Source organism: Miniopterus natalensis, chromosome 7 (genome assembly GCF_054644295.1).
Source record: "Miniopterus natalensis isolate mMinNat1 chromosome 7, mMinNat1.hap1, whole genome shotgun sequence".
In the NCBI taxonomy this organism is placed as follows: domain Eukaryota; kingdom Metazoa; phylum Chordata; class Mammalia; order Chiroptera; family Miniopteridae; genus Miniopterus; species Miniopterus natalensis.
Window position 1 is genome coordinate 2,919,704 of NC_142087.1, and position 14,111 is coordinate 2,933,814.

Below are 14,111 nucleotides of genomic sequence, written 5' to 3' on the forward strand. Positions count from 1 at the left end.
AAGACAGGCTTTTAAGATTGCCCCTTCCAGATGAGCAGACTCCTGAATACAACGGAGGAGTAGGGGGAAGCTCAGCTGACACATGGCATTTCAGGGGGTGGAAATGAGGCATATTTTGGAGAAATGTTGCAAGGTTAGACTGGATGACTCCCTTGTGTCGTCATCTGAAGCACCTCTGGCAGCCTGGGCTTTAGTTTTTGTGTGCCAGCTCAGGCATCCAGTCTTGTGAATGCATGCTCTCAGGCCCTGGTCCCACATGCCAACTGGCCCTAGACAACTCTTTCTCATCTCTGTGATGTGCAGCTGCTCCTCAGACCTGACACTTCACAGTCTTGCTCTTCCTCATTTCAGTTCCTGGGAACTTCTCTGAAGTTTGTAAGGGATTGAAAACAAGTGAAACATCCTGTTTGATTAGTTTTGACACACTGACTCATGCTTAGGCATTGCATGTACGGCTGCTTAATCTTCTTTTGAAAACGTTCATTATTTCTGCTGATAGTGTTCTCTCCCTTGTTGTGCTACTCTAATGTACTGTATTTTACTGCTCTGTGTAATGATTAGGTCTTCTTGCCTACCAGACAGCAAACCTCTAGAAGGCAAGGCCAGCCATCTGCTATTTTTTGTACTGCCCTTCATATCCTGTGAAGGCTGGCATTCCCATTTTAGCACATGCATCTAGACGTCAGTCATAAAATCCTAGCACAAACAGCATTCCCTCAGTTAACAGTGCAACGATATAATTAAATACGACTGTATCTTTTAAAAATAGATTTGATTGCAAGATTACTCCCAGCCCTTGAATACAGTATTGGAGGATAGAGAAATAAAATAAAATTCAGCTGAGCTTATATTTTTCCTAGTGTTGGAAATCCCTGTAAACTATAACATGGAAGTTATTGAATGTGAGTTTCAAAATGCATGTTCCTTACCAGATCCTTAAAGCAGTGGCTCTTGAACTTTCCAGAGTACAAACTGCTTCAGCAAGACAGGAATTTACACAGGCCCTGTTCTCTGCCCCCCTCCCCCATCTATGTCCTAGATGTGGGCTCCCTCTTTTGGCAGATTCCACTCTGGGTTGTTAGAGTTTAGCCCCACCCACAATATGTCTGCTTTTCACTGTTGTTTTTTTCCTACCATGAAAGGTAACTCTTACTCAGATCCTTTATAACATCTGTATTTTGGTCCATGTCCTCCACTCAATTATACATTTACCATTTAAAGACATTTTGAGCATTAATCAAATAAAACATACTTAATTGACTAAAGACCGTGTCTTCTTTGTGTGTCAAGTGCACTTCAAACTTAGCATGTCTCACTCAAACATAATTCCCTTCCAAAAAACTCCTGGCTCTGTTTCAGGATTCCCTGACTCAAGACCCTTTAGGTTGCATTAAACATAAACCTCAGTGATTTCTTTGGCATTTTTCTCATTTCCTGCATCCTTCCCAATCCAGTCCATCACTTAATGCTGTCCATCTTCAAACCCTAAAATGCTTCCATTTTTCCTCACTTTCATCACTACTGGTGTCATCCTTGCCTGAAGTTTACAGCAGCCTCTTCACTGGTCCACCATTAAGGTCTCCTGCTTTAGCACTCCCTCACCACCCATGGCCGGCAGGGTGATGACTTCTCAGTAACACTGCTGTGTAAAAGTGCTCAAAATGTGGGCTTCTCGTTGCTCTGGTGTAAGGGCCTTGTAATGGCCTACATGTCTCATGAGATCTGGCCATGTACTCCAGATTTTTGTTTTTTTTCTGCAATAAGCCCTTTGTATATGCTGTTCTTTCTGCCAGGAAAACTCTTTTGCTCTCTTTTCCCCCTTCAGATCCAGGTTCAATCAGTTTTTCTTGGAGGAATCCTTCCCTAACTTTCCCAACTTAAGGTAATTACCTTTAAAATAAATTTAACATGTCTTTATCACAATAGTGTTTATTTTTGCATTTCATGTGGTTTCTGCTTATAGTCTAGTGTCTGTTCTTGCCTTTGATATTTATTTCATGACTAACAAGATTAATATGACTGATTGGTAGTAATGGGGCTTAAGAGTTCTATTCGTGGGATGATCAGAAACTAAATATCAGAGAAGAGTTTCTTGACTCTGTGGAAGAGAGTAAGATGTTTCTGTAACATATTTGGGCAACTCAATGTGTTTCTCTCACTAGATATTTTTATTGTAATGAAAGAGTAGCCCTATCCCCTAGGCCCTCAAAGTTTCCTTTTGAAAGCTTCTGGTAACTTTTCCTACTTTATCCCTAAAGGTAGTAATTCTAAGGGGAACAACAGACTACTAGCCTGTTTTCTAATATCATTATAGTAAAAGTCTTATATGGAGCATAAAACTTATGCCTTATCAATGGACCATTTTTTCAAGTTGTATAAATTTCAGTGTCTCCGAAAAAATGGAGCCAACCACATAGATTAACATAGGTAGAAACGGAGCTGTTAGAGGACCATGATTCAATAGTGGAGTTTCTTTCGGAGATGGCAGCGGAAGTGGAGATAGTCTTGCAGGTGGCTGTCTTCCAGTTCTACATTGCCTACAGGCTTCTGTGCTGTCAAAAGGACAACAAAAGTGGGCGTGGCCCTCTTAACTCCTGCCCCACATCTACAGTAACCTAGGATTGAGACAGAGCCTTGTAGAGCTTTTCACCTACCCCAGATAGTGAAGGAGAGTGTAATGGAAGCTGGTGAAGGAAGGCTTGAGTGTGTCTTGGGGCTCCAGGGAAGTCAGAGGGAACTTCTCAGTGAAAGCAGCATTTGACCTGAAAAGGAGTTTAAAAAAAAAAAAACACACACAAAAAAACTAGCTACAGATAAACCCTGGCGCCCTGGGTATGTAGAACCTAGATTTAAGGCTTTAGGATTATTCTGAAACATAGTTGCATTAAGTGAAGGGAAATTAGGGATTAGCCAGATGAAGGGCATTGAAGGTGCTCTAGGTGATTTAAGGGAGAACAGAATAATAAAAACAAGGCAAAGCTTGCTTAAAAGTAAAATTCTGGCTTCCTTGACTATTCAGTGATATTTCTCTTGCCTTTCCCCTGGGCTTAGAACTTTGAAGCCATTTTGATTTTATTTATTTATTTCAATATAATTTTATTGATTTCAGAGAGAGGAAGGGAGGGGGAGAGAAACATCAGTGATGAGAATCATTGCTCGGCTGCCTCCTGCATGCCCCCTGCTGGGGATCGAGCCTGCAACCATTTGAACATGTATCTACTACATCATAGGTCAGTGCTCAACCGCTCAGCCACGCCAGCCAGGCAGGCCATTTTAATTTTTAACTCAGTCTATTACACCCCTCCCTTTTTCTTCTTTCTTGTAGTATTTACATTTGCTAACCCTTGGCCACACTTCAAATCCCATCCCAAAGGACATACTGAATATCCTGAAACTATCCCATATCTAGCAGTAAGTTGTCCTAGCCATCATGCCTCCCCAGATGAGATGATACAGATAAAATGCTTAGCCTGGAGGTAAGCACATAGTGAGCTTTCAAAAGAAGCAGTTGGTGATGAGAGCTGACATACATCAAAATTGGTCTGTTTGAGCTTAGGCCTCTGCGTAGCCAGTCTTCCTATACTTATGCTATTTATGTTCCCTGTGCCATCAAGCAAACCTACCTTCTGTAACCAACCTAACTTCCACCCTTCCACCTCCTGGCTTAGAGGTGGTATTGACAGTTGTTTCTATTCTCCTTATGACATTTTATAGCTATCTCCTGCTTTTCTAGAACCCTTGTGCAATGCCTGTTTGCTGATTGGCATTGTCTTGATGGTATTATTTGTTGAAAAGTCTGCTCTTATTCTGACTTCTCTGTTCTCATGTTAAACTCTGAGACAGGAATCCAAATTCATATTATTTCTTTTCCCCTTTCTTTCTCAAACTGATCTTAAAAGAAGTTACCTGTTTTTATCAAAATCATAACAATTTTTAATTTAGGCCCTATGGTGGGCGTTTCTAACCTCAGATTTCTATGGTTGCAAGGCAAGACTAACAGTCTTGCTTGCTCTTCATACAGAGGCTGATTACCACAAATAACCAGAGGTGATTATCAGGCCTTAATCTGGGGAGTGTATATATATATATATATATTTTTTTTTTTTTTTTTTCATTGCTTTTCAGAGAGAATGGAGGGAGTGGGGAGAAAAACATCAAAAGAAACATTGATGTGAGAGAGAGATACCCATTGGTTGTCTCCCGCATGCGTCCCAACCAGGGCCAGGGATTGAGCCTGCAACCAAGGTATGTGCCCTTGGTCGGAATCGAACCCAGGACCCTTCAGTCCACAGGCTGACACCACTGAGCCAAACTGGGTAGGGCAATCTGGGGTATATTTGCCATATGTTTGTCAAAGTATTTTTATTAATGAAAATAAACTTACACATTTTTTATTTTTCTTATAAACTTTGTTGTAAGTATGAATTGCATTATGTAAAATTATTACGTAAAAACCTCAAATATATTTAAAAGTAGTGAGAACAGTATTATGAACCTTGTGTAACCATCTGCCTCAGTTATCAACTTGTGCCAGTCTTGTTTTGTCTGTGCACTCCATCTCACCCTCTGTTTTATTCTGAAGCATGAAATGCGTTTTTTTTATCTTTGTGATTAGTGGCTGAGATGAGCGTCATTGTAATCAGTTCTGGGCTCCAATCTTACATACGAATATTTTTATAAACCCAGTGACTACCTATGAACTTCTGTTTTCTCATCTGTTAAATGAGAATTTAACCTTCGGGGCTTGTGAAGAGTAAATGAATGACATCAGTAAAGTCTGTGGTGCAATACCTAACACAGAGCATGTTCAGTAAATGGTATTTATTTATTGCTATTTCATAGGTTATGCTCTTCCACTTTTTGGGCCCTAAGACCCTAATCTGATTCCTCAGTTAGAAAGTTAAAAAAAGATCTACCTATAACAGACACTACTGTTCAGCCAGCACTGTAGTATTAAATAACTTCAGATGCCTTCCCTGTCTCTCCCCTGTAACCTTCTCCAAAACCTCGTTAGCTAGTGTTGCTTGCCTACCTCAGTCTGAGCTGTGAAGTTCATCAGTTTTAAAGGCAAGGTGGGTTTTCTCTAATGTTCAGGGACAGAGCATAGAATCTTGGAAGAAAATGGGATGGAGTTGTTTCATGCTATTTAAAGTTTAGAATGGTACTTTTGAATCTGCTCAGAAGCCTACCACTTCTGAAATGTCTCCATGATGCGTCCTTCCCTATGCTATATTTAGACTGTGCAGTAAATCACATTCTGGTAGATAAAATAGGCAAAGACCATTAGACAACTGAGAAATACATGGTTAAAATCTTTGACTCTACTAATCTAAGAAATGCTGATGGAACCAGTTGACCCTCATTTCTAGCTACAGACACACTGTTTTATTGTGCTTCACACAGATGCGGGTTTTTTGTGTGTGTTTTTTCCTTTGTTTTTGTTTTTACAAATTGAAGGCAAGGTCCTGTACTAGCAAAAAGATTTACTCACTTTATTGAGACACTTGCTTTATTGCAGTGGTCTGTAATTGAACTCACAGTGTCTCTAAGGTATGTCTGTATATGATTAACAATGATCTGTGCTAATGATAGTTGGGGTATAGTGAAATGAAAATACTAGTTCACTGCTGGTGGGGGTGAAAATTATTTGTCAGTATATTTCTTGAAAATAATTTGTCAGTATATTTCAAGAGCCTTCAAAATATTCATACTGTTTACCTGTTTACACATATGTGAGATTATATACAGAGGTTCATCTCATCAAATTGAAAGCAACTGTGTGCTTAATAAGGAAAGGAGTGACATTATCCATATGCTGAAATATCATGCAATCTCAATGTTAATAACATGGGAAGATATTTAATGTAGAAAAGACAGACTGCAAAGTTATAAACAGTATAATCTCAACCATTTGCAGAAAACTGGGAAGACCTTAACCTTGATGCTGATAGTGATTGCTTCTAGGAGATGGAATTGTGAGTGGCTTTTTTTTCCATTCCTTTATACTTTCCTGAATTTTCTACAATTCAGTACTTTAATTGGAGGTAGTGAATTGGGGGACAGGGCAGCACAAAAGTCATCTTTTTGGTTGAGATAGAGCTGTTCACGGGGATGTCAAGTGCAGCATAGGGAACATAGTCAATAATTGTGTAATAACTGTATGGTGCCAAGTGGGTACTGGAAATCTTGGGGTTTAGGGGAACTTTGTGAAATAATTTTAAAACAAAAAAGAAAGATCTAGTGATATGTAGACTGGAGGGTGCCAGAGAGGAGCAGGGTGGGGGTGACTGGATAAAGAAGTTGAAGGGATTAGCTAAAGAATACATGTGTGTATATCCCTTGGCCTTTACCGACAGTAGTGTGGTAAAGGCCAAGGGAGGGGGCGGTGTGGGGGTAGGTGGAGGTGGGCAAAGTGGGGAAAATGGGGAAAGTCTGCAATAATGTGAACATAAAAAATTTTTAATATAAAAAAAGATCTAGTTGTTCATAGGTAGGCAACTTGGAAACACCAAGCAAATAAAATGTTAATAGAATATAGAAAAATCAGTTGGTTTAACTGTCCCAGCCTTGTTGAAACTTTAAAATTTATTCAGATATTTAGTACCATCATTACAATTTTGTATCAGACACACATGTAAATCAGAACAGTGATTATTGTCTCAGTCGCCAGAGGGACTTATAAAAATGCCTAATGGAGGCCTGCTTCCTAGCCCTAGTAAATCAGAATCCTCTCTGTGGTGAGAGCTGGTAGTATTGCAGAACGGCATGGTTAACTATTGGGCCTGCACTAACACCTAATAATTCCAGCTCTGCCACTTAATTGATTTGTACCCTTGGATCTGATAAATACTTGGTTCAGTTTAATTCCCTGCATTTTACACTGGTATTTTTATGGCTTCCCCAAAACTTTGCTCTCACGTCTTTGATTCTGCAACTCCCTGTAGAGCCCCATCTTCACTTGAGCCTAGTTGTTTGTTTCTGATCACCATGCAAATTGTTCTACCTCCAGAAATTCAGACTTTGAAATGGCCCACTGACCCCCAACTTACTATTCCTTCCCTGCTCTTCTCCTTTTTCCCACATCAGTCCTTTGTTCTCACCCTACACACTCACCCCTTTGCATTCTGTCAGGCCTTTTCTGCCCTCACTAACCCTGCGCAGTCAGATGCTAGAACAGTGTTTCCCCTGACCTTTTACCTTCTTGGTGTTTTCTTATTGTGTCTGCCTATATGGTCAGTTGGCTTCTCTGCTTCAGAGATGAGAAAAGTGATGATAACTCCAGGCAAATGGAGGGAAATTCTAGGTTTTGATTTATTACACAAGAAATATACTTGAGGGGAAAGATTATCAATTCAGCATATTAGTGTTTATCCCCAAAAAGGCCTGTTCTTCTGGAGGAACTGATTCTAAAGCACACTGTTGAAGTTTGGTTTGATAGCAGAAGAAAGAAAATGTGTTCTGAATATACTTTATTCTAGAAAGGTTGTAGAAGATATTTATATATAACCAGATTAATTGATGTTATCTAAAGTGTTCATTTCCAAGGAACAGAGGTCAGGGACCTTGTATACACCTGTTTCTGCTCTTCCTGATTAATTTTCTCCTGTAAAAAGAAGTTGTCTATGCATTAGGGAACTGTTTTCCAGTTACAAATTTCTAACTTTGTAAGTTTTAAAAAGGTAATTTCAGTATTCAGAAATCCATGAAGATGGTGATGGAAATGGGTTACAAAAACTGCCAGTGGAGATTTTAATGCCACTGCTGCTTAGGCAGCTTCTTGTGGCAAAAGTTGTGTTCAGGTTTTGTTTTGCTTTTTTCTTAGCTTTTTTTCTAGAAACAAGTGTCCCATTCTTGATCTTGGAGAACATTGAGTATAATAACATAGCTCAATGTCCTGGTGAAACCATGTGTGATTTCTTCTGATCAGCTATTGAGTACCATTTGCAACAACCCCCAGATGTTTAGCAAGCCCCAAGTGAATGTGGGACGAACAAAATACCAGGTTGTGTGCTGAGGCTGTATGACTGCTATAGTGGGGACTTATGGGACTTCCACACTGCATCCTCAGGTAGTTTCTGGGATTACTATGACTGGGATTTGCAGATGAGGAAAGAGGCTCCTTCCTCTGCTGCCCAAGACGGTCATCCTGACAAGATGGCCACAGACAGGCCTGCAGCCTGTGTGAGTAAAAAGGAAAAAGGAAACAAACATGAAATCTGTCATGCAGAACTAGGGAGCTTGTGTTTTCCTTGTTTGCTTTGTTTTCTTTCTATTATTATTAAATAGTACTTGTTATACAAGTGAAACTTACTAAGCCAAATTATAGAAATGCTTTTTCCTATTCTCAAAATTAATGACTTTCTTAAATATTCTTCAAGAATTTCTTTGCAAAGCTTCTCATCTTCTGTTTATTCCTTTCCTTAATTTGCCCTTCTTTGGATTAGAAATTTGACCCAAGCATATTCTGATCTCTAGTCCAAAATACAGTACCAGACCTTGGGATAAGACTCTTAAACCTTGGTCAAGGCAGTCCCTGGAGAGGGGGATGGGGCTGTGAGACTCCACAGATAACAGGTAGTTTGGAATATAAACTCATACCTCATTTTATTGTGCTTTGCAGATATTGTGGGGTTTGTTTGTTACAAATTTAAGGTTTGTGGTAACCATGCTTTGAGCAAGTCTATCAGCGTAATTTTTCCAACATCATTTGTTCACTTCAGTCTCTTACATATTTGTAATTCTCCCAATATTTCAGATTTTTTCATCATTATCGTATTTGTTACAGTGATCTGTGATCAGTGACCTTTTGATGTTAATATTGTAATTGGGATGTTGTTCGGGGTGGGGCACTACAAAACGTGCCCATATAAGATGGTAAATGTAATCGATAATTATTGTTTGTTCTTACTGCTCCAGCAACCAGCTATTCCCCCACCTTTCCTTCTCCTTGGGCCTCCCTATTCCCTAAGATACAACAATATTGAAATTAGGCCAATTAATAACCCTACAATAGCCTCTAAATATTCAAGTGAAAGAAAATGTCACATGTCTCTCACTTTTAATCAAAAGCTAGAAATGATTAAGCTCAGTGAGGAAGGAATGTCTAAAAGGTGAGTTAGGTTGAAAGCCTGGCCTCTTATGCCAGTTAGCCAAGTTGTGAATGCAAACAAAGAAAAAGTTCTTGAAGAAGATTAAAAGTTGTACTACAGTGAACACATGAATGATAAAAAGACAAAACAGACTTATTGCTGGTATGGCAACAGTTTTAGTGGTCTGGATAGATCATCAGACCAGCTGTAACATTCCCTTAAGGCAAAGCCTAATTCAGAGCAATTCTGTGAAGACTGAGAGGTGAGAAAACTGCAGAAAATAAGTTTGAAGCTAGCAGAGATTGGTCAGCAAGGTTTAAGGAAAGAAGCCATTTCCATAACATAAAGGTGCAAGTTGGAGCAGCAAGTTCCAATGTAGAAGCTGCAGCTAGTTATCCAGAAGATCTAGCTAAGATAATGAAGGTGGCTACACTAAACAACAGATATTCATTGTAGGTTAAACATCCTTATATTGGAAGAAGAAGCCATTTAGGACTTTGATGGCAAGAGGAGAAGTCAGTGCCTGGCTTCAAAGCTTCAAAGGACAGCTTGACTCTTGTTATTAGGGGTTAATGCAGCTGATGATGTAAAGTTGAAGCCAATGCTCACTTACCATTGTAAAAATCCCAGGGCCCTTAAGATTATGCTAAATCTACTCCTCTCTTCTATAAATGGAACAAAAAAACCTGGATGACAGCACATCTGCTTGCAGTATGGTTTACTGAACACTTTAAGCCTACTGTTGAGACCTGCTGCTCTTAAAAAAAGATTCCTTTCTAAATATTACTGCTCATTGACAATGCAGCTGGTCACCCAAGGAGATGTATGGGATTAATGTTGTTTTCATGTCTGCTAACACAGCATCCATTTAACTTCAAGTCTTATTACTGCCATAGGTAGTGATTTCTCTTGTGGATCTGGGCAAAGTAAATTGAAAACCTTCTTGAAAGGAGTCACCATTCTAGATTTCATGGAGAAAATTTATGATTCATGGGACGAGGTCAAAATATCAACATTAACAGGAATTTGGAAGAAGTTAATTCCAACCCTCATGGATGACTTTGAGAGGTCCAAGACTCCAGTCAAGGAAGTGACTGTAAATGTAGTAGAAACAGCAAGAGAACTAGAATTACAAGTGGAGTCTGAAGATGTGACTGAATTCTGCAATCTCATAAAACTTGAGTGGATGAGGAGTTGCTTGTTATGGATCAGCAAGGAAAGTGGTTTCTTGAGATGGAACGTACTCCCGGTGAAGATGCTGTGAAGAGTGTTGAAATGACAACAAAGGATTTAGAATAACAAACTGAGTTGATAAAGCAGAAGCAGGGTTTGAGAGGACTGACTCCAATTTTGAAAGTTCTCCTGTGGGTAAAATGCCATCAAACACCATCACATTCTACAGAGAGATCATTCATGAAAAGAAGAGTCAGTTAATGCAGGAAATTTCATTGTTGTCCTATTTTAAGAAATTGCTACAACCACCCCAACTTTCGGCAATAGCCACCCTGATCAGTCATCAGCCACCAACACTGAGGCAAGACCTTCCATCAGCAAAAAGATTATGATTCACTGAAGGTTCAGATGATGATTTTTAAGCAGTAAAATATTTTTAACTAAGGTATATACACTTTTTTAGACATGCTCTGGCACAGTTCTAGACTATACAGTATATTGAAAACATAACTTTTATATTCACTGGGAAACCAAAAATTGGCGTGACTCCCTTTGTTGCGATGTTCACTGTATTGTGGTGGTCTGGAACTGGACATGCAATATCTCTGAGGTATGCTGACAGGAAAAACAAAAAAACCTAGATATGATGGAAGCCTAAAGGAAACGGGCTTTGCACAACTCATCATCATCTTATACTACCTTCCAAGTAGCACAAGTGGGAGCTTTGTAGACAAATACTGGGGCACTAAGATATGGTATCTTCATAGACCAGCCCTGGGCATGAGGCTTTGGGCACTGAGACAGCTTGAACCTAGAGGTATAGGTAATGGGGCCTGGTTTAAATGCCTAATAAATTGCTTCTAGTCTGGGCCCGTTCCCACACTGTTTCTGAGGCCATGGAAAATGCCACTATTAGTAGCATGGTGCTTGTTTTCTAATCCTGTTCTGTGGAGCAGTAGTCAGGTCTAATATTTCCTTTCAGTTTGTGCTCTTTGGTGCAATACCACCTTTTGAAAAAGAACAGTTGACAGGCAAGCATCTGGAAACAGCAGAGTGTAGCTTAATTACCTTGCCTATGCTCTGTGACATACTAGTTCTCTTATTACCCCTGTACTCTGTTTGGTTATTTATTCATCTCTGTATTTGGCACACATTAAAATGATAGCAGTCAACATTTACCAGCCACTATATTTTAGTCACTCTCCTGAGTGTTTTATTCATTCAGACCTCATATCATCATCATCATTATTATGATTATTATTATTATTACTACTACTACTACTACTATTATTATTCCCATATCCCTATCCCAACAGAGAGGTTATATGACTTGCCTAAGGGCATACAGCTAATAACAGGTAGCAAAGCAAGAATAAAAATTTCGGTAGTCTGGGATCTGAATTTCATGATGAAGTTACTCCCGCTGTAGACAGAACTATCAGCCTCATCCTTCAGGAAGCTAGGTGTTTAAAGATGAAACTGAAAACTAGCTTTTCTGAGACCCATTTTCGCTGTTTTGGATCTACCTCCTTACCTATTTGTTTAGGTAGACACACTTATTTTTCCCAGCTCTGCTGAAGTCAGGAGTTGAATGTTACTTTGTTACTCATAGTCTCCTGGCTATTTCAGTGTCTACTGAGACTAATGGACCAAAGCTAGGGGTTTTCAGAAGGAGTAAGATGCCATTTTTGAGGGCACTCACATTCAGTGTTGAATTCCAGATTCTGGAGGAGAGCACAAGACTTATATTGGGGATTCCAACTGTATGAGAAGGAGTGCTCCTCTAACAGTCTTTAGATAAGTCGCTCATGTTGGCGTCCAGAATTTAGGACTCCTACTTTTCTAAAAGCTACTTATTTTCTGAAAGTCACTGAGTCAGGCTCTAGGGACTGAGAGGTAATTATAACAAGAGGGGCCTTGCCTTGATAAATAAAATAGATCATGGTGTGGTCAGCTGTGGAAGAGCATTAAGCAAAGATTACCTGTCTGATGAAGGGTATGGGAGGGCTGCCTAACAGTTTTTCTGGAAAAAGCTGGTTCCTAGAGCCTCAAAGTTAGGTACTATTCATGCACTCCTGTTGGATAATAATTCCCTACTTGGCACTGGAGATACGGTGGGGAATAAAACTGTCTTCGTGAAGATTATTAGAAGAGGGAGAAGACAGACAACATGATACATAAAAATGTCAAGTAGTGGTAAGTGCTCTGAAGAAAAATGAGGCAGGATAAAGGGATAGAGAGCAAATAGGGAGGGGTGTGCTACTTTAGATACAGTGATCACCTCTCCGAGGAATTGATATTTGAGCAGAGACCCAGAGGAAGTAGAACATAGCTGAGTAAATTGGAGCATTAATCCGGTGATTTTTCAACTGGTGTACCGCAAGAAATCTCTAAAACATGTAATATCTATTTAGTCAGGGGCACTGACCTCTTTTCCCTTAGATTGTTGAATAAAAATAACAGCAGCCAACACAACAACAGCCATCTGGTGTGAATGAATCAAAATTCCACCTATGTTTTGGTCGGATCAGCAAAACATATTTTTTGGTGTGCCACAGAATTTTAGTAATTAGTTTATGTGTACCACGAGATGGAAGAGGTTGTAAGTCGCTGCATGAATCCAAATTGATCCCACTTCCAAGTGGGACAATGCATTCTCTCAGACTACTCTCAGGGGCAGGATGACCCTGTCATGCTCTTTTACCCTAACTGTGAGGTCCATAGTTGTAATGACTGATGCTGCTGTCTATAGTACCTGCTAGATAGTAGGGAAAATGGCCAGTAGGAAGTTCGGTGCACAGTTCCTTTGGGGCATTTAGATGTTGGTGCCAAAGAAAGTGGTTTACCTTGGTGTTTCCATCCCATTTACAGTGCTTGCTTTTTTCTTTCAGTTTGAAGGATGACCTCTAGGAAGAAAGTGTTGCTGAAGGTTATCATTCTGGGAGATTCTGGGTAAGTGTTTCACATCAATTTGAGCTAACAAATTGGCTTGGATTTAAACTTCACCTCCTTGGAACCCGTGCCCTCCATGCTGATATTGCCACTTCCTTCTCTAATTGCAGTGGCATCAGTGCCCTAGCCTCCCTGCTTTGGGACACAGTAGTATTTGGTTTATTCCTTGTTATGTAACACTGTGCTCTCTGATTTTTGGCATGATTTGGGGAAAGGGGTGGTTATTGAGCTAATAATAGCCACTCAGCTAATAATAGTTTCATGGAATCCCTTTTTTCCAAGCTGGTTAGACTGGGGACTCCCGTTTATGTAGGTTTGTTGCTGTTGGCATTGTGCATAATACATGTGGGTTTGGGGTATGTTGTGCAGTATCCTCCTACTGCTATGCCTATTTCAGGCCTATATTTGAAAGAGCCCAGGACTAGGGAACTGGGTTCTGATCCAAGATCATCTACTAACTTTTTTTTTTTTTTAATATATCAATTGATTTCAGAGAGAGGAAGGGAGAGGGGAGAGAGATAGAAACATCAATGATGGGAGAGTTGTCATTGGTCGGCTGCCTCCTGCAGGCCCCTGACGGGATTGAGCCTGCAGCCTGGGCATGTGCCCTGACCAGGAATCAAACTGTGATCTCCTGGATCCTAGGTCGATGCTCAAATGCTAAGCCATGCTTGGCCAGCTTTTTTTTTTTTTTAAGGGTTTTTTTTGTTTGTTTTTAATTACCTGAGTAGCCATTTAAAAGTTAGCTTTTGGCCCAGCCAGCATGGCTTCGTGGTTAAGCATTGACCTAGGATCCAGGAGATCATGGTTTGATTCCCAGTCAGGGCACAAGCCCAGGTTGCTGGCTCAGTCCCCAGTGGGGGCATGTAGGAGGCAGCTGATCAATGACTCTCTTAT

At 40.0% G+C, this 14,111-nt stretch overlaps 1 protein-coding gene across 2 annotated transcripts in view; it reads left to right on the top strand.

Annotated features, from left to right (window-relative positions):
* RAB7A (RAB7A, member RAS oncogene family) overlaps window positions 1-14,111 on the top strand; it is a 47,831-nt gene that overhangs the window by 20,386 nt on the left and 13,334 nt on the right. For both annotated transcript variants that reach the window (XM_016197339.2, XM_016197338.2), the window contains one exon: window positions 13,154-13,214. In XM_016197339.2, the coding sequence (XP_016052825.1) occupies window positions 13,162-13,214 (53 nt within the window). In that variant the 5' untranslated portion in view covers window positions 13,154-13,161. The remainder of the gene's footprint in view (window positions 1-13,153; window positions 13,215-14,111) is intronic.